Source organism: Stegostoma tigrinum, chromosome 1 (genome assembly GCF_030684315.1).
Source record: "Stegostoma tigrinum isolate sSteTig4 chromosome 1, sSteTig4.hap1, whole genome shotgun sequence".
In the NCBI taxonomy this organism is placed as follows: Eukaryota; Metazoa; Chordata; class Chondrichthyes; order Orectolobiformes; family Stegostomatidae; genus Stegostoma; species Stegostoma tigrinum.
Genome location: NC_081354.1, coordinates 172333912 through 172354826, shown reverse-complemented (window position 1 = coordinate 172354826; position 20915 = coordinate 172333912). Strand labels below are relative to the sequence as shown.

At 44.6% G+C, this 20915-nt stretch overlaps 1 protein-coding gene across 5 annotated transcripts in view; it reads right to left on the bottom strand.

The window, feature by feature from the left end:
- The window catches only part of ctnna2 (catenin (cadherin-associated protein), alpha 2), a 1331223-nt gene that overhangs the window by 1191053 nt on the left and 119255 nt on the right, over positions 1-20915 (bottom strand). For all 5 annotated transcript variants that reach the window (XM_059650313.1, XM_059650312.1, XM_059650318.1 and 2 more), the window contains exon 2: positions 17366-17473. In XM_059650313.1, the coding sequence (XP_059506296.1) occupies positions 17366-17467 (102 nt within the window). In that variant the 5' untranslated portion in view covers positions 17468-17473. The remainder of the gene's footprint in view (positions 1-17365; positions 17474-20915) is intronic.

Here is a 20915-nt window from a genome sequence, read left to right as displayed (position 1 = left end):
TGTTCCAGGGTGTGTGGGTTATGGGGGGAATGGGTCTGGGTGGGATGCTTCAAGGGGCGGTGTGGATTTGTTGGGCTGAAGGGGCTGCTTCCACACTGTAGGGAATCTAATCTACAGCACAATTTAGACCTTATGGCTAGATTGGCTTCTTTTTCCTCAGAGCCCACAGGATCCAAGGAAAATTGTCAAGACGCAACCAAATTTAGACCAGAAGGCCATAAGACATAGGAGTGGAAGTAAGGCCATTCGGCCCATCGAGTCCACTCTGCCATTTAAATCATGGCTGAGGGGCATTTCAACTCCACTTCCCTGCACTCTCCCCGTAGCCCTTGATTCCTTGTGAGATCAAGAATTTAAGGATCTCTGCCTTGAAGGCATCTAACATCCCAGCCTCCACTGCACTCCGTGGCAATGAATTCTACAAGCCCACCACACTCTGGCTGAAGAAATGTCTCCTCATTTCCATTTTCAACTTAACCCCTCTAATTCTGAGGCTGTGCCCACAGGTCCTTGTCTCCCAACCGAATGGAAACAACTTCCCAGCATCCCTTTCTAAGCCATACATTATCTTGTAAGTTTCTATTAGATCTCCCCTCAACCTTCTAAACTCTAATGAACACAATCCCAGGATCCTCAGCCGTTCATCATACGTTAAACCTACCATTCCAGGGATCAACTTGGTACAGTGAGAGCAAGTGTAGGACAATGGGTGTTTTCCGGATTGAAAGTCTATTCCCACTAGGGTTAATCAAAACTCAGTGTATCTATCTATAAATGTGCGATATTGAATCTTCAGTTAAATGTAACATTATTGAAGGTCACGGACAGTGCCCAGAAAGAATTATTAGCCCTCGTGACAGGTGGTGGCATAGGTAATATCGCTTGACTAATAACCCAGATGCCCAAGCTATCAGGAATTTGGAATTAAAACCTACTTTAAAAGACACCTATGCAACTATTGTCCTAAAACCACATGCTCTTTGAGAACAATTCTGAAGGTCACTCACTGGAGTCAAAATGTTAACTGTTTTCTCTTCACGGGTGCTTTCAGAAAGGCTGGGGCTTCTCCAAAACAAAACTGTTTTTGTTCACTTCAAGGCTCCAGCATCTGCAGTTCTTTGTTTGATAATACTGATCTCACAACCTGCTGCAAGTTCTAAGATTAGATTCCCTACAGTGTGGAAACAGGCCCTTTGGCCCAACAAGTCCATACCACCCCTTGAAGAATCCCACCCAGACCCATCCCCCTATAACTCACTCACCCCTGAACACTATGGGCAATTTAGCACAGCCAATCCACCTACCCTGCACATCTTTGGACTGTGGGAGGAAACCAGAGCACCCAGCAGAAACCCACGCAGGCAGGGGAAGAATGTGCAAACTCCGCACAGATAGTCACCGGAGGGTGGAATTGAACTTGGGTCCCTGATGCGGTGAGGCTGCAGTGCTAACCACTGAGCCACCATGCCACCCCAAAGGTTCTGAATTGACAGTGACAAAATGGGGTACTCAAGCTATGACCACAAAATGGACTGCAAAAGCTGGTAATATTTACACAGAAAAGAAAATCTTACTGGGTGTCATAGAATGATGCCCTACTAAGAAGTGGCTGTTCTATCACTTAGCTTTGAAAGACCTCGACAATCAATCCAAATCACCATCTTCTCCTACCCTGAAAACCTTTCCTCCAAAGCAGTTACACAATTTCCATTTGAAAATTACTGTTGAATTTGTTTCACTATCCTTTCATATTGTGCACTCGAGATCTTACCTCACTACAGACTGTTTTCCTCAACTCATTCTCTCTGCACCCTCCCCTCTGCCCCCAATAACTTTAATCTGCTTCTTCCAGAACTATGCCAATGGAAGTAGTTTACTCTTGTTTACATGATCAAAATTGATCAGGAATTTAAACATCTCTGTCCAATCTTCTTTCCAAGAAGAGATCTCAAGATCCTGAGAGAAGCAGTTAGCGCCACGAAGGAGGAGGAGCAGTCAGCAAGTTTGAAAACAGTGCAAGAGTGGAGAAACTGTAAGCATTTCTTTTTGTAGTTCACTTATGGGGCATAGATAGCACTAGCTGGCCAACATTTTGTTTGTAAACTCCTAGCTGCCTTTGAGAAGGTGGTGGTGATCTGCTTTCTTGAACACTGCAATCCTCAATGTTCTTAGGGAAGGAAATTCAGAGTTTTTTTCCCCTAGTATCAGTGAATGAGTGGTGATATATTTGCAAGTCAGGATAACAAGTGGCTTGGAGGGGAACCTGCAGATGGCAATGTTCCCATGCATCTGCTGCCCTTGTCTTTCTCACTGGAAGGGGTCATGGATTTGGAAGGTGCTGTCTTAGGATCTTTGGTGATTTTCTGCAGTGCGGTGAAGCAGCCAGCATTTGGGCTCCTGTGCTCAGCCTTGTCCTCTTCAACTTTTCATAGCTCAGAGTGGGACTGTAGCAGCGGAGAAGTAAAAATTAGCCTCAAAATTTTTTAAGTTTTTGTTCTAAGTTAATGCGAATGGTGCCTATGCACGGTGATAGTAGACAGTTTACACTGAATTTTATAATCAAATACACATGACAATAAGTGATTCAATGACAATACTCACTACTGCTACTGAGCAGTGGTGGAGGGAGTACATGATTGTGGATCTGGTGCCAAACAGGATTGTCCTGGAGGGTATCTTGAGTATTGTCGAAGCTACACCCATCAAGGAAACCTCCTGGCTTGACCCTTGTAGATGGTGGACAGGCTTTGGGGAGTCAGGAGTTGAGTTACTCACCACAGTATTCCCAGCTTCAGACCTGCTGTTGTATGTGTTCAACGGTGTTTATAAGACAGACCCAGTTGAGTTTCTGGTCAAGGTAAACCCAAGGATGCTGGTGGTGTGGAATTCACCATGAGTGAGAACGAACTGCACTGGAGCTCCCTGCTTTAGATAGCCCTTAGTTCAGAACACAGTGTAAGCCAACTGGTGAATATTGTTACATGTTTCTATTGCTTAATTGTAATATAAAGAGATGATAAAATTACCAGATCGAAGATAATGTTGGAAAAATGCAGTGTATATCCTGCGTATGTGTAATGTCACAGACCAGGTCTCCCAAATTAACACGCCTTCAGGATGAATCACTGGCTGAACAAGGGTGAATAACGCCAGTTTGAGACACTTCGGAGGCAGCTCCAAGTCAGCTTGGCATCCAAAAAACAGAAAATTAAGCAACGGCACATTTAACCAGATGGTCATGCCAAAGGTTAGGAGGGTACAGGCAGCAAAAGAATGGCCAATCACTAATAAGGCTGAGAGAACCCAACAGGCAGTGCAGGAATCTCCTGAATTCATCATGCTCACTGAATCAGTTTTGCATTCTGTATAGACTGGTGATGGTTATGGTTCATCAGGACTGCAGCCAACGTCAAGTCAAAAGGAACCCAGGGTAGCCCAGCCGTATGTGGAAGGCAGATGCAAGACCACTTAGAGGAGGCAATGGCCTGTGGTATTATTGCTAGATTGTTAATCCAGAGACCCAGGTTCAAATCTTAACATGGCAGATGGTGGAATGTGAATTCGATAAAAACTTGGAATTAAAAGGCTACTGGTGTCCTTGAATCCACTGTTGATCTTGTTCACTGTCATTTAGAGAAGGACATTGCCATGCTTAGCTAGCCTGACTCCAGACCCACAGCAATGTGGTTGACTCTTAACTGCCCTCTCAGCAATTAGGAATGAGCAACAAATGCTGGCCTAGCCAGCAATGCCCTCATCCTGTGAATGAAAGAATTTTTAAAAAAGAAAAAGAGAGCTCAGGATATCAGACAGGCATATAGGTGGTCAGAGACTCAAGGACAGAATCTCGCCTACCTGGTTCCAGGGCATGAGTGTTAAGTAGCAACTGCATGATAATCTTCTGGGAAAAAGGGATCAACCAAAAGTTTGAGAGATAATGGGAACTGCAGATGCTGGAGAGGGTTTAAACTAGTGTGGCAAAGAAGGGAAGGGGGCAGAATAGAAGAGTACTCGTGGTAGGGGACTCGATAGTTAGGGGAATCGACAGGAGATTTTGTGGTCAGGATCGGGATTCCCGGAAGGTATGTTGCCTCCCTGGTGCCAGGGTCCGGGACGTCTCCGATCGGGTGCATAAAAGGTTCTAAAAGGGGAGGGCGAACAGCCAGAAATCGTGTTACATATTGGCACTAATGATACAACCAGAAAAAGGATTGAGGATGTAAAAAGTGATTTCAGGGAGTTAGGATGGAAGCTGCAAAGCAGGACGAACAGAGCAGTGTTCTCTAGTTTACTACCGGAGCCACGAGATAGCGAGGCGAGGAACAGGGAGCGGGCGCAGCTTAACACGTGGCTGCGCAGCAGGTGTAGGAGGGAGGGCTTCAAATATGTAGATAATTGGGATGCCTTCTGAGGAAGTTGGGACCTGTACAAGAAGGACGGGTTGCATCTGAACTGGAAGGGGACCAATGTCCTGGGTGGAAGGTTTGCTCGAGTAGTTCGAGGGGGTTTAAACTAGTATGTCAGGGGGGTGGGAACCTGAGCTGAATACTGGAGGTGAGAGTTGACGCAGGTGAGGCAGTAGCAAAAGGTAGACCAGCTAGTGGGAAGGATTTTCCTGGGAAGGAACCATGGGATCAGTTAAAGTGTGTTTGCTTTAACGCAAGGAGTATCAGGAATAAAAGTGATGAACTTAGAGCATGGATCAGTACCTGGTGCTATGATGTTGTGGCCATAACAGAGACATGGGTTTCTCATGGGCAGGAATGGTTGCTGGATCTTCCAGGGTTCAGAGTATTTAAAAAGAATAGAGAAGGGGGGAAAAAAAAAAAAGAGGAGGGGGTGTAGCACTACTAATCAGAGAGGGTATCACAGCTACGGAAGCTTCCATTGTCGAGGAAGATCTGCCCACTGAGTCAGTATGGGTGGAAATTAGGAACAGCAAGGGAGTAGTCACCTCGTTAGGGGTTTACTACAGGCCCCCCAATAGCAGCAAGGAGATTGAAGAAAGCATAGGTCGACAGATTTTGGAAAAGTGCGGACGTAGTAGGGTTGTCGTAATGGGTGACTTTAACTTTCCTAATATTGATTGGAACCTCGTTCAAGCAGAAGATTTGAATGGAGCTGTTTTTGTAAGGTGTGTTCAGGAGGGTTTCCTAACTCAGTACATTGACAGGCCGACGAGGGGAGAGGCCATTCTAGACTTGGTGCTCGGAAACGAGCCGGGGCAGGTATCAGATCTTGTGGTGGGAGCGCATTTTGGTGACAGTGACCATAACTGCCTCACATTCCACACAGCTATGGAGAAGGAGAGGATTAGGCAAAATGGGAGGATATTTAATTGGGGAAGAGGAAACTATGATGCGATTAGTCATGAGTTAGGAAGCATGGACTGGGAGCAATTGTTCCATGGTAAAGGCACTATAGACATGTGGAGACTGTTTAAGGAACAGTTGTTGCGAGTGATGAATAAATATGTCCCTCTGAGACAGGCAAGAAGGGGTAACATAAAGGAACCTTGGATGACGAGAGCGGTGGAGCTTCCCGTCAAAAGGAAGAAGGTAACTTACATAAGGTGGAGGAAGCTAGGGTCAAACACAGCTCTAGAAGATTACAGGCAGGCGAGGAAGGAGCTCAAAAATGGTCCGAGGAGAGCGAGGAGGGGTCACGAGAAAGGCTTGGCAGAACAGATTAGGGAGAACACAAAGGCATTTTACACTTATGTGAGGAATAAGAGAGTAGGGCCGATCAGGGATAGCGTAGGGTACTCGTGTGTGGAGTCTGAGGAGGTAGGGGAAGCCCTAGATGAGTTTTTTGCTTCTGTGTTTACGAAAGAAACAAACTTTGTAGTGAATGAAACCTTTGAAGAGCAGGTGTGCATGCTGGAATGAATCGAGCTAGAGGATGCTGATGTGCTGAGAATTTTGTCAAACATTAAGATTGACAAGTCGCCAGGCCTGGACCAGATTTGTCCTCGGCTGCTTTGGGAAACGAGAAATGCGATTGCTTCGCCACTCCGAGGATCTTCGCATCCTCGCTCTCCACTGGAGTCGTACCCGAGGACTGGAGAGAGGCAAATGTAATTCCTCTCTTCAAGAAAGGAAATAGGGAAATCCCCGGCAATTACAGACCAGTAAGTCTCACGTCTGTCGTCTGCAAGGTGTTAGAAAGGATTCTGAGGGATAGGATTTATGACCATCTGGAACAGCATGGCTTGATTAAATGCAGTCAACACGGCTTTGAGGGGGGCAGGTCATGCCTCACAAACCTTATCGAGTTCTTTGAGGATGTGACTAGAAAAGTTGATGAGGGTCGAGCTGTGGATGTGGTGTATATGGACTTCAGCAAGGCATTTGATAAGGTTCCCCATGGTAGGCCCATTCAGAAGGTCAGGAGGAATGGGATACAGCGGAACTTAGCTGTCTGGATACAGAATTGTCTGGCCAACAGAAGACAGCAAGTGGTAGTAGAAGGAAAATATTCTGCCTGGAAGTCAGTGGTGAGTGGTGCTCCACAGGACTCTGTCCTTGGGCCTCTACTGTTTGTAATTTTTATTAATGACTTGGATGAGGGGATTGAAGGATGGGTCAGCAAGTTTGCAGATAACACAAAGGCTGGAGGTGTTGTTGACAGTATGGAGGGCTGTTGTAGGCTGTTGTAGGCTGCAGCAGGACATTGACAGGATGCAGAGATGGGCTGAGAGGTGGCAGATGGAGTTCAACCTGGATAAATGCGAGGTGATGCATTTTGGAAGGTCGAATTTGAAAGCTGAGTACAGGATTAAGGATAGGATTCTTGGCAGTGTGGAGGAACACAGGGATCTTGGTGTGCAGATACATAGATCCCTTAAAATGGCCACCCAAGTGGACAGGGTTGTTAAGAAAGCATATGGTGTTTTGGCTTTCATTAACAGGGGGATTGAGTTTAAGAGTCGTGAGATCTTGTTGCAGCTCTATTAAAAAAAAACTTTGGTTAGACCACACTTGGAATACTGCATCCAGTTCTGGTCGCCCTATTATAGGAAAGATGTGGATGCTTTGTAGATGGTTCAGAGGAGGCTTACCAGGATGCTGCCTGGACTGGAGGGCTTATCTTATGAAGAGAGGTTGACTGAGCTCGGACTTTTTTCATTGGAGAAAAGGAGGAGGAGAGGGGACCTAATTGAGGTATACAAGATAATGAGAGGCATAGATAGAGTTGATAGCCAGAGACTATTTCCCAGGGCAGAAAAGGCTAACACGAGGGGTCATAGTTTTAAGCTGGTTGGAAGAAAGTATAGAGGGGATGTCAGAGGCGGGTTCTTTACACAGAGTTGTGAGAGCATGGAATGCGTTGCCAGCAGCAGTTGTGGAAGCAAGGTCATTGGGGACATTTAAGAGACTGCTGGACATGCATATGGTCACAGAAATTTGAGGGAGCATACATGAGGATCAATGGTCAGCACAGCATCGTGGGCTGAAGGGCCTGTTCTGTGCTGTACTGTTCTACGTTCTACGTTCCGAGGTAACAAAGTGTGGAGCTGGATGAACACAGTAGGCTGAGAGCATCTTAGGAGCACAAAAGCTGACGCTTCGGGCCTAGACTGGGGCTCGGGCTTTGACCTGCTGTGTTCATCCATCTTAACAATTTGTTATCTCAGCTGAAAGTTTTGATCAGCATTGCTACAAATGACTTGCATAGGAATGGGGTGAGATCCTGAATCCAAATATTAGGGAGCTCGGTGAGAGACTGAAATGCAGAACCGAAGTAGTTATCTCTCCTTCCTAAATGCAAGTGTGCATAGAAACAGTAGAGTTGAAGAATTAATGACTGCCGTGAGAGGCGTGTGGATCCAACCAGGGGCCAGGTTACTTCGGACTGGGTGATGTACGATGAGGAAGGTTTATGATATCAAAGTAGACAATGTCGGGGGGGGGTGGGTAGCGAGGACGAGGACGAGGGAAGACAGCGAGAATGCGAGAGACTTGGGTCTAGACTTAAATAAAGGATATTTACAAAGGACTGACAATGGTCGAGAATGCCCTCAACCATGTCTCCCGGATTTCCCACAACTTATCCCTCACACCTCCTCCCCGCAATAATGACCAAACAGAATCCCCCTCATCCACACGTACCACCCCACCAACCTCCAGAACCAACGCATCATCCTGACACTGCCACCATCTGCAATCCGACCCTTTCCCCTAAAAACATTTTTCCTTCCTCACCCTTATCTGCTTTCCGAGGGACCACTCTCTCCAGGACTCCCCTGTCCATCTCACACTTCCCTCCAGCCCCACCACACCTGGAACCATTCCCTGCAACCGCAGGAAGTGCTACACCTGCTGCTGCACCTCCTCCCTCACCCCCATCCCAGGCCCCAAGAAAACCTTCCTCATCAAGCAGATGTTCGCCTGCACATCTGCTAATATGGTTTTACTGTGTCCGCTGTTGCCGTTGTGGCCTCCTCTACATCAGGGAAACGGAGCGGAGGCTTGGGGACCGCTTTGTGGAACACCTTCACTCATTTCGAACTAAACAACTGCACCTACCAGTCGCAAACCATTTCAACTCCGCCTCCCATTCCTCGGACAACATGTCCGTCCCAGGCCTCCTGCAGTGCCTGTCCGCCTCCCCCTCTCTCCACATTTATTTCAGAATTCCCTTCCTCTTCCCCCATTTCTGAAGAAGGGTCTCGGCCTGAAACATCAGCCTTCCTGCCCCTCTGACGCTGCTTGGCCTGCTGTGTTCATCCAGCTCTACACCTTGTTATCTCAGCCAGAGCATTAGGCTAGTTCTTAAAAAAATCCAAAAATTAAATAGGGAGAGTCATAGAGTAGAAGTTATACAGTACAGAAACAGACCCTTCGGTTCAACCTGTCCACACCAACCAGATATCCTAAACTGATGCAGTCGCATTTGCAGCATTTAGCCCACATCCTTCTGAACCCTTCCTATTCATGTACCCATCCAGATGCCTTTTAAATGTTACTTTATCATGTGGAGGGGCTAGTATTGGACTGGGGTAGACAAGGGTCAGAAATTACATGCTACCAGGTTATAGTCCAACAGGTTTATTTAGAATCACAAGTTTTCAGAGTGCTGCTCCTTCACCAGGTGAAGTGAAGGATACAGGCACAGAATTCATAGGCAGAGATACCAAAAGATGATACAAATGATTGGAGCAGAGTGGGACTTGATTTATTTACGGACAGGCTGAATAACAAATCTCTGCAGGTGAACAAAAGTGTCAGACAGTGACTAAAGTGTCAACAGCTTGATCGTAAGTGGTAGTACTTATGCTGATGACCTACCTTGTCTTGCAGAGGTTGCTAAGGCAGGATTGCGTGGTGTTGTGGTCAATGTTGACCTGAAGGCTGGACAGTCTGTTGTGAACAATGGCCAATTTAAGGCTTGTTAGTTGTTGGAAGGCATGAGGTGGAGACGTAGGGACTATGTTGGCGAGATGCTCATCATCATTGATGACGTGTTGAAGGCTGAGAAGAACATGGCACAGTTTCTCCACTCCGGGGATGTCCAGATGACCAAGGGTACTCTATTGGTTGTGTCCTGTGTCTATCTTCTGAAGAGGTTGCAATTTTTTCGCTGAGACATGTGGGAACTGGCAATCAGTTGAGCACTGTATCCTGTCCTTAAGTAGGTGTCTTTCAACATCTTTAGGTGTGCATCATATTCCTTTTCATCTGACCAGATTCTGCGTAGACACAGGGCTCGTCTGTAGGGGATGGCTTCTTTAACATGTTTAGGGTGGAAGCTAGAGAAGTGTAGCATTGTGAGATTATCTTTGGACTTGCGGTAGGGTGAGGTACTGAGGTGGCTGTCCTTGACAAAGGTGAGTGTGTCCAAGAACGAGACTGATTCTGAAGAGTAATCCATGCTCAGTCTAATGGTGGGAAGAAAATAGATTTTGTTGCGTAATCATTTCAGTGATTGCTTGCCATGAGTTCACAGGAAGAAAACGTTGATGTATCCGGTATATATATATATCTCTGCCTCATCCTTTCAATTGCAATTCAGTTGTTGACACTTTACTTACACTGTCTGACACTTTTGATCACATGCAGAGATTAGTTTGCAACCCGTCAACATCCACTCCCATTTGTATGGTTTTTTGATCTCTCTGCATGTAAATACTGGGCCTGTGCTCTTCTGTTCACTTCCTACGATGGAGGAGCAGCGCTACATAAACTTGTGATTTCAGATAAACCTTCTGGACTGTAACCTGGTGTCCTGGGGCTTCTGATCTTCAAATGTTGTGAAGGCTGGTATATTCACCACTTCCTCTAGCACCTAATTCCAAAAACACAGTATCCCCTGCATTGCCCCTTGGATCCCTTTTATAGCTTTGCCCTCTCATCTTAAACCTATACCCTCGAGTTTTGGGCTCGCTCTGGAAAAAAAAAGACCTTGGCTATTCAAGTTATCCACACCCCTCATGATTTTATTAACCTCTAAGAGAAAATAAACTTTGCAGGCAAATGCACAAGTAAAATCGAGATGATCAAAGTAAAAGTAAGCACGAGTCAGATGTACAGCACAAAAACAGACCCATCAGTGCAACTTGTCCATGCTGACCAGATATTCAAAATAAATCCGTTCCCATTTGCCACCATCTGGCCCATATCCCTCTAAACCCTTCCGATTCATACAAACATCCACATGCCTTTTAAATGTTATATTGTACCAGCCTCCAACATTTCTTCAGTCAACTTATTCCATATATGCACCACACTCTGCATGAAAAAGTTACCCTTCAGGTCCCTTTTAAAAATTTTTAACCTCTCACCTTAAACCCATGCCTTCTAGTTTTGGACTCTCCCACTGTGGAGAAAAGACCTATCCATGTACCCTATCCATGCCCCTCATGATTTTATAAGCCTTTATAAGGTCACCCTTCAGCCTCCGACGCTCTGGAAAAAATAGCCCCTGCCTATTCAGCCTCTTCCTATAGCTCAAACCCTCCAACCCTGGCAACATCCTTGTAAATCTTTTCTGAACCCTTTCAAGTTTCGAAACTTCGTTCTTATAACGGGGAAGCCAGAAATGAATGCAATATTCCAAAAAGGTGGCCTAAGCAATGTCCTGTACAGACACGACATGATTTCCCAACTCCGATATTCAATGCACTTTCTTCACTACCCTGCTTACCTACAACTCCACTTCCAAGGAAATGTGAACCTGCACTCCAAGGTTTCTTTGTTCGGCAACACTCCTCAGGGCCTTGCCATTAATTGTACAAGTCCTGGCTTGATTTGCCCTACCAAAAATATAGCACCTCACATTTATCTAGATTAAACTCCATCTGCCACTCCTCAGCCTATCAGCCCACCTTATCAAGGTCTCGTTGTACCACCGTCAACTACACTGCCATTTTTAGACCATGAAACATAGGAGTGGAAGTAAAGCCATTCGGCCCATCAAGTCCACGCCGCCATTTAATCATGGCTGGTGGGCATTTCAACTCCACGTCCCTGCACTCTCCCCGTAGGCCTTAATTCCTTGCGAGATCGAGAATTTATCAATCTCTGCCTTGAAGACATTTAACGTCCCGGCCTCCACTGCACTCCATGACAATGAATTCCACAAGCCCACCACATTCTGGCTGAAGATATGTCTCCTCATTTCCATTCTAAATTAACCCCCTCTAATTCTAAGGCTGTGCCCACGGGTCCTAGTCTCCCCACCTAACAGAAACAACTTCTAAACCATGCATTATCTTCTAAGTTTCTATTAGATCTCCCCTCAACCTTCTAAACTCTAATGAGTACAATCCCAGGATCCTCAGCGTTCATCGTACGTTAAATCTACATTCCAGAGATCATCCATGTGAATCTCTGCTGGACATGCTCCAGTGCCAGTGTGTCCTTCGTGGAGGTGTGGGGCCCAAAATTGGGCACAGTATTCTAAATGGGGCCTAACTAGAACGTCATAAAGTCTCAGAAGCACATCACTGCTTTTATATTCCAAACCTCTTGAGACAAACAACTACATTACATTCGCTTTCTTAATCATGGGCTCTACCTGCAAGTTAACTTTTAGAGAATCCTGGACTAACTCTCCCAGATCCCTTTGTACTTCGGCTTTATGAATTTTCTCGCCATTTAGAAAATAGTCCATGCCTGTATTCTTTTATCAAAAGTGCAAAAATTTGTGTCATCTGCAAACTTACTAACCATACCTCATATTCTAATCCAAATCATTTTAATATATGAAAAAAATGGTGTATCCAGCACTGTTCATTGCAGCACACCATGTTCCACCACCACCCTGTCTCCTGTCTTCAAGCCAATTTTGTAGCCAAATGGCTAGCTCCCCACTGTATGAGGTGATCTAACCTGTTTGCCAGTCTATTATGTAGAACCTTGTCAAACAGCAATGAGACAACAGTCATGACAGCACAATGAGAACAAGACCAAGGGTCCAGTGAAACCATCTCCACAGACAACATGCTGAAGCTACCGGTCCTATGCCTCACCACCCACTTCACTTTCAACAGCCAAACATACAAACAGATCAACAGGACACCTATCTCCGGACTAATAGCCGAGGCGGTGATGCAAAGTCTGGAAAGTACAGCCCTTCCACTAATCCAACCAAACCTATGGATACACTACGTGGACGACATCTTTGTCATCATTAAACGGACCAAACTAGAGGAGACACACACAAACTAACAAAATGACACCCTCACCGGAATCAAATTCACCAGAGAGTAGGACAAACAGAAGAACAAACAGTTCCCAATCCTGCATGTCACGGTAGAACGCAGGACGAAATGGGGTATTCCAGAACAAAAGTAAAAGTAAACAGAAGAGCCACACACACACACACACACACACACACACACACACACACACACACACACACACACACGTTGACCAAGTACTGAACTTCAACAGTAACCATCCTAACATATACAAATGAAGCTATGTGTAAACATTATTTAAATGGTCAACAACACTTGCAACAGCACAGAACTACACCAAGAAGAAGAATACCTCTTCCAAGTATTCAAGAACAATGGATATGCAAACAACTGAGTCAGAAGATGCCTATCAGGCAAACAGTCGGAAGATACTACACGCTCCGACACACATAACGCTACCTTACCTCAGGAAGGCATCAGAACTAACCACAAGATTTCTACAAACACTGGACATCAGAGTAGCACACAAACCCACATCAACCCTACGACAAGTGCTCACCCAAACCAAAGATCCACTACCCACTATGGACAGGGCCAGTATATACAAGACTCCCTGCAGAGACTGTGACAAACATTACAAAATTGGACAAACAGGAAGGAAATTAACAAGAGAACACCACAGATAACAAAGTGTGGAGCTGGATGAACACAGCAGGCCAAGCAGCATCTTAAGAGCACAAAAGCTTGATATCTCGGATTCTCCAGCATCTGCAGTTCCAATTATCTCGGATACAAAAAGACACTACTAATACTCACTCATCTGTCTACATGGACAAGGAGAACCACCAATTTGATTGGGGCAACACCAAGATCCTGGGACAAGCAAAGCAGGAACACAGAACATAGAACATTCCAGCGCAGTACAGGACCTTCGGCCCTCAATGTTGCGCCAAGCTGTGAAACCAATCTGAAGTCCATCTAACCTACACTATTCCATTATCATATATGTTTGTCAAATGACTATTCAAATGCCCTTAAAGTTGGCGAGTCTACTACTGTTACAGGCAGGGCATTCCACACCCTTACTACTCTGAGTAAAGAACCTCTCTCTGACATCTGTCCTATATCCATCACCCCTCAATTTAAAGCTATGTCCCCTCGAGCTAGCCATCACTATCTGAGGAAAAAGGCTCTCACCAAAAATTTACAAACCAGGAGCCCTCCTCAGATCCATAGTCTCGCTACCTGGAACACCAACGCACAGATGAGCCAAGGAACTACACCAAAGACTAAAACACCTAGTAGAAGACTCACACCACTCCATTCACTCCTCCCAAGAATTCCTGAACACCAAAGACACCAAGATAGAAGAGGATGAAATAATGGTCTCCTTTGATGTAACAGCTTGTTCACATCCATCAACATCGACCTGGCCAAAGAAACACTGACTACACTATTAGAAGAATCAAAAGACACATACACCAGACACCACCAACCTCATCAGCAAGGACATCATCATCAAGCTAGTGGACCTATGTCTTACCACCCACTTCTCTTTCAATAACAAAACCTACAGACAAACCAACGGAACACCCATGGGATCGCCAATATCAGGGTTCTTAGCAGAGGCAGTAATGTAGAGACTCGAACAAACAGCTCTGCTAATCATCCAACCAAAACTTTGGGTCCGCTATACAGATGACACCTTTGTCATCACTAAACAAAACAAATAAGAGGAAACCTTCAAGACCATCAATAATACCCTTACTGGCATAGCATTCACAAAAGAAGAGGAAAACAACAAACTGCCATTCCTAGATGTCACAGTAGAGCGAACGGTCAATGGGGAACTTCAAACCAGCGTCTACAGGAAAACAACACAGACGGACCAAATACTGAACTACAGAAGCAACCATCCCAACACCCACAAACGAAGCTGCATTAGAACATTATTCCAATGAGCCACCACACACTGCAGCACAGAGGAACTACGAAGAGCAGAAGAAAATCACCTATACAGCGTATTCAAAAAGAACGGGTACCCAACGAACACAGCCCGCCGATTTCTCAGCAACAAACCCAAACAAACAGACAAACCGTGCCCAGAAACCATAACCACTCTCCCCTACATCAAAGACATTTCCGAAATGACTGCCAGACTACTCAGACCTCTTGGCATCAGGGTAGCCCACAAACCCACGAAGACACTAAAACAGCAGCTAATGAACTTAAAAGACCCTATATAGACAACAAGCAAAACGAACGTCATTTACAAAATACCTTGCAAGAACTGTGACAAACACTACATTGGACAAACAGGCAGAAAACTAGCCACTAGGATACATGAACATCAACTAGCCACAAAACGACATGACCCACTATCACTCGTATCCTTATGTACAGATGAGGAAGGACACCACTTTGATTGGGATAACACAACTATCCTAGGACAAGCCAAACAGAGACACGCACAAGAATTCCTAGAAGCATGGCATTCCAACCGGAACTCCATCAACAAACACATAGGCTCCAAATCAATCTACCACCCTCCGAGAAAAAAAGAATAGGAAATGACATCACCAACGCAGGAAATGACATCGCCAACCCAAGGAAACCTAAACAGATAAATAGAAAGTGGGACATAACACCAGCGCTTCACCAAAGGCTCACTGATGATGTTACCTAGGATGGTGACAAAACATCTGAAAACGAACCTTCCAGCTCAGCAAGCAAATTCACATCCAGAACCTCAACCTGAGCTACAAATCTTCTCAAAACTTGCTAAGGCTCTCACTGTCCACCCTATCTAATCCTCTGACCGTCTTGTATGTCTAAAGACACGACAGACACGGGAGTTCCTAGAAGCCTGGTACTCCAAGAAGAAAGCCATCAACAAACACACAGAACTTGACCCCATATACAGTCCATTGCGATGGAAAACACAAGTGACGTAACCCAGCTCAATGGACCAGAGTTTAAAAACAGGCAGGGAAAAACAATGGCACTTCATCAGAGGCTGCGCTGATGATGTTACCCACAGGGTAATAAAATGTCTGCAGAACAATGAACCAGCTCAGCAAGCCAACCAACCACAACCTTCACAAACCACTTAAACTTACTGAAGTCCATACAGACAAACCCACTGCTCTGCCTTCATTTATTGTCACTTATTCAAAGAGAATCAAGTTACTGAGGCATGATTTCCCATGCACAAAGCCATGTTGACTATTCACAATCAGTCCTTGCCTTTCCAAATACACAAATCCTGTCCCTCAGAATCCCCTCCAACAACTTTCCAACAATTGAGGTCATAATCACGGGTACCTAGTTCCCTGGCTTTTCCTCACTGCCTCTCAAATATTAGCATCCCATAAGCCAAACTCCAGTCTTCTAGCCCTGGGTAAGGTGCTGTCGATGAAGAAAGCACTCCACAGATTTACCATAGAGAGCTGTTCAGCCTAGATCCTTGAGTATATTCAAAGCTAAGAGACAGATTTTTACTCTTTCAGAGAATGAAGGGTTATTGGACAAAGCAGGAATACGTGAATTTGTTACTTATCAGATTATCCACGATCTTACTGAATGCTAGAGCAGGCACATTGGGTTGAATGGCCTCTGTCCCCACATCCAACAGTTATCTTACCAGTATTAAAAATATAAAATTGGCAAGTTGAAAGAGACTATGACAAAATGAGTAACCTTACAAAGTAGCTGGCAAAGAATGGATCAGAGGACATTAGGAAGTGGTATCACTCACATGGCTATTAGCCTATCAAGAATTGGGTATACACTACTTAACTAGAGTTTTATCGTGCACTGACCAGGCATTGTCAGTCAATTGGAGTTGAGGATGTCTCTGCTCCTGCACATTTTGCTCGCAGCTAGCAAGGGTTAACGAGAGGTCATTCTTTATGTTTTAGTGCACAAGAAAGGAAGACTGAAAAAGGATAACTTTTGTTAACATAGGGACATAAAACTGGCATTGGACCAGCGTTGCAAGCTGGTATCCAAAAGTACATCAACTGAAAACTTTTTCAAAAAAAAGTTTCATTTCATTTGCAATTTTTACAATAAATTTAGTTTCTGTGAAATGTGTAAAAATTATGCCAGTATCACAAATAGTCACGGAACTGGTCCAAATCATTAGGTCAGGCTATTATTATTATTGACTTAGATGGCATTAATCGAAGGTTTTGCAGACGTATATTTTGTGGCATGCAGGCACAGACTGGTTTGTAATGAGTTGTAAATGCAAGTGAACTTCTGGAATCAGCAGCGTTATGATGGGGACAAGATCACTTATAAAGCAACTGAACATCAATGAACCCATGACACTGCCTGAAGGAATACAAGTATTCCTGAGCCTGAGGTAATTAACCAAACGGACCATTACCACGTTCCTTTGTATTTAGTTTGGCAACAGCCAGTGAAAAAGCTTCCCACACATGCTTTTAAACTGGCAGCTCACTCAGACTTCAAATTTTCCAGGGCACCCTTATTGCCAAATGCAGTCAAATGGTGCCCTGCTGTAAAAAGCAGTTCCTCTCACCCAACCCCAGTGAATTCAGCTTATACACATTTGAGCCAAGGGCAGAATGAGGTCACAAGCCAAGTGAACATAATTCACACCACTAAATGTGTTATTTTACAAAAAAAATGTGGTAGGTCTTTTGAAGTTTGATTTGGGGAGGGAGTTATTTAATCTAAGGCTGAATCTCTTACCTGTGTAACCAATGGTTCTAGTAATCGTTCCACTGTCACAGTACGTATTTCCAGGCTTTTGGGATCCCACTTAAGCAGAATGGGCGAGGTTGCGGTCGTCATGTTTGGCTGAAACAGTAAATTTGACATTTTATGAACATATGTCTATGAAATATCCTTTTAAAATGTGTGAGCGGGGATAGATTTAAAGAAGGACCTGAGGGGCAACTTCACGCAGACAGCAGTGCATATATGGAATGGGCTGCTGGAGAAAGTGGTTGAGGCAGGTACAATAGCAAAATTCAAAACATATGTGGTTAGGTACATGGATGAGAAGGGTCTGAAGGATATGGACCAAATGCGGGCAATTGGAACTAGCTAAGTGGGCACCATCAATCAGTGTGGACCGAAGGGCCTGTTTTCATGCCATATTACTCTGATTCTAAATAAATTGATTATTTTGATGAAGCAGCCAAACAGGAGCAGGAATGCATCATTCAACCCAGAAGCCTCACCACTGTTCAACATGATCACAGCTGACCTGTGCTCTTTCCATACAGTTTGGAGCCTTTAACTCATAGGGATCTAATTATCTCAAGTATATTCAACAAGTACACATCCATAGCCTTTTTGAGACAGTGTATTCTTTAGGTTCACTGTCCTCTATATGAAAAAAACTTCTCTCAGTGCAAAATGAAACCATGATCCCTTATTGTGGACTCCTCCCACCATTCAAGATACCCAACAAATCGATGACATCTGCAAACTTGGAAATGTTACACATGTGATTCACTTACACAAAAACCATTGATATATATTTTCAATGACCAAGACCAAAGCACTGATTCAATCAGTGCAGTAGTAGTAACCGCCCTCCACTCCAAAAATGACCCATTTAGTTTAAATTGGTTTCATCTCTGCTAACCACAGAAGCCAACTACAGAATATGCTACAGATAATGGGAACTGCAGATGCTGGAGAATCGGAGATGACAAAGTGTGGAGGTGGATGAACGCAGCAGGCCAAGCAGCATCTCAGGAGCAGGAAAGCTGACGTTTCGGGCCTAGACCCCTCATCAGAAATGGGGGAGGGGGAAGAGGATTCTGAAATAAACAGGGAGCAAGGGGGAGGTGGGTCAAAGATGAATAGAGGAGAAGATAGGTGGAGAGGAGACAGACAAGTTAGGGGGTGGGGATGGAGCCTGTGGAGGGGAGTGCAGGTAGGGAGGGGATAGGTCAGTCCAGAGAGGATGGACAGGTCAAGGGGGCAGAATGAGGTTAGTAGGAAGGAAATGGAGGTGCAGCTTGAGGTAGGAGGAGGGAATAGGTGACAGGAAGAACAGGTTAGGGAGGTGCGGACCAGCTGGGCTAGTTTTGGGTTGCGGGGGTGGGGGGGGGGAAATATTCCTCTCCACCTATTTTCTTCTCTATCCATCTTCGATCTGCCTCCCCACTTATTTCAGAACCCTCTCCCCATCCCCCTTTTCTGATGAAGGGTCTCAGCCTGAAATGTCAGCTTTTGTGCTCCTAAGATACTGTTTGGCCTGCTGCGTTCATCCAGCTCCACATTTTGTCGTCATTACAGAATATGCTATTTCAAATCTATTATTAAGTAATGCGAACGGGTCAATTAACAATCTGATTACAATATTGATCACAATATTAACAAAACTTGCACTGTGTTTAAAAGTGAATTGGCTCATTCTGAACGGATGATGTTAAATTTAAAATGGGAAAAGGCTGGTTAGATACATTGCGAAAATACATTAAAAAGGCACAGATGTGCCTAGGCAATGGACAGTGTTCAAAAGAGGTATTACATAACTAGGAGGAAAATACAGGGTCTCTAACCCATATTTTCTGACAACAGGGGGAGGTGCTAGAAGACTGAAGGCCATCTAATGTAGTTCCACTTTTCAAGAACCATGACAAAGGTAAACCAGGGAATTGCAGACCACTGAACTCTAGCATCAGTTGCAGAGAAACTACTGGAGAAATTTCTGAAGAGAAGAATTTATTTCCACTTGGCCAGGCAGAGTTTGATCATGGATGGTCAGCATGGCTGTGTCAGAGAGACAGGTCATGCCTAACAAACGACTTTTTTTGAGGTAGCGACCAGATGCGTAAATGAAGATAGTGTAGTTCATGTGGATCTCAGCAAAACCTTTGACAAGTGCCCAGATGACAGACTGATAAAGAAGGTAAAAGCACATAAGATCCAGGGTGATTTCACAAGTTGGATCCAAAAAGTGCAAAGTGATTCATTGTGGAAGGTCAAATTTGAATGCAGAATACAGGTTAACGGCAGGATTCTCAGCAATGTGAAAGAACAGAGGGGTGTAAGAGTCCATGCCCACAGACCCCTCAAAGTTGCAACCCAAGTTGATGGGGTTGTCAAGAAGGCAAACGCTGTGTTGTCTTTCATTGGCAGGGGAATTGAGTTTAAGAGCCATGAGGTTATGCTACAGCTCTATTAAACTCTGGTGACCCAAAACTTGGAATATTGTGTTCAGTTCTGGTCACCTGAAAGGAAAGATGTGGAAGCTTTAGAGAGGGTGCAGAGGAGATTTACCAGGATGCTGCATAGACTGGAGGGCAGGTCTCATGAGGAAAGGCTGATGGAGCTAGGGCTTTTCTCATTGGAGCAAAGAAGGATGACAGGTGACTTGATAGAGGTTTACAAAATGATGAGAGACAGAGTGGATGGTCAAAGACCCTTTTTTCCCAGGGTGGAAATGATTCTTACAAGGGGGTATAATTTTAAAGGTGAGTGGAGGAAGCTATCAGGGAGATGTCAGAGGTAGGTTCTTCACACAGTGGTGGGAGTGTGGAATGGCTGCCTGCAATGTTAGTGAAGTCAGATACATTAGAGACTTTAAGCGACTTTTGGATAGGCACATGGAGGATAGTCAAATGTAGGGTACCCAGGGTAGATTGATCTTAGTAGGATAATAAGTCGACACAACATCATGGGCCAAAGGGCCTGCACTGTGCTACAATGTTCTATGTTCTCTGTTCAATGTTCTTAAAACTGGCTTGGTAGTAAAACACACAGAGGTAGTGGCAGAAGGTTGTTTGTGTAACTAGAGGCTCATAACTAGTGGTCTACAATAGGTATCAGAGTTGTGCCCTTTATACTTTGTGATGTACATAAACTATAGAGATGAGAATGTGGTGAGATGGTAAGCAAGTTTGCAGATGACAGAATAGATTAGCCGGGTAGTGAGGCAGAAAGTCGTGGAATTTGAAGCTGATTGGAAGACAGATGGGCTAATCTACTTATTATGATCAGTTTGAAATCGGTTTCAATCTGATGAATTGAAATTCAACACTGAAAAGTGTGAGATGATGCACTTTCAATATGTAAAAGATCCATTCAATGAATGGCAGGACACTAGAAAGCTCAGAGGAACAGAGGATCTTGGGGTGATTACTCAAGATTCTTGAAGATGGCTGGACTGGTTAATCTAGTGGTTAAGGCAGCATAAACAACACTTGCCTTTCAACAGTCATGGTATACATAATGAGAGTAAGAGGTTTATCGTCAGCTGTATAGTACTGTAGTTAAGTCA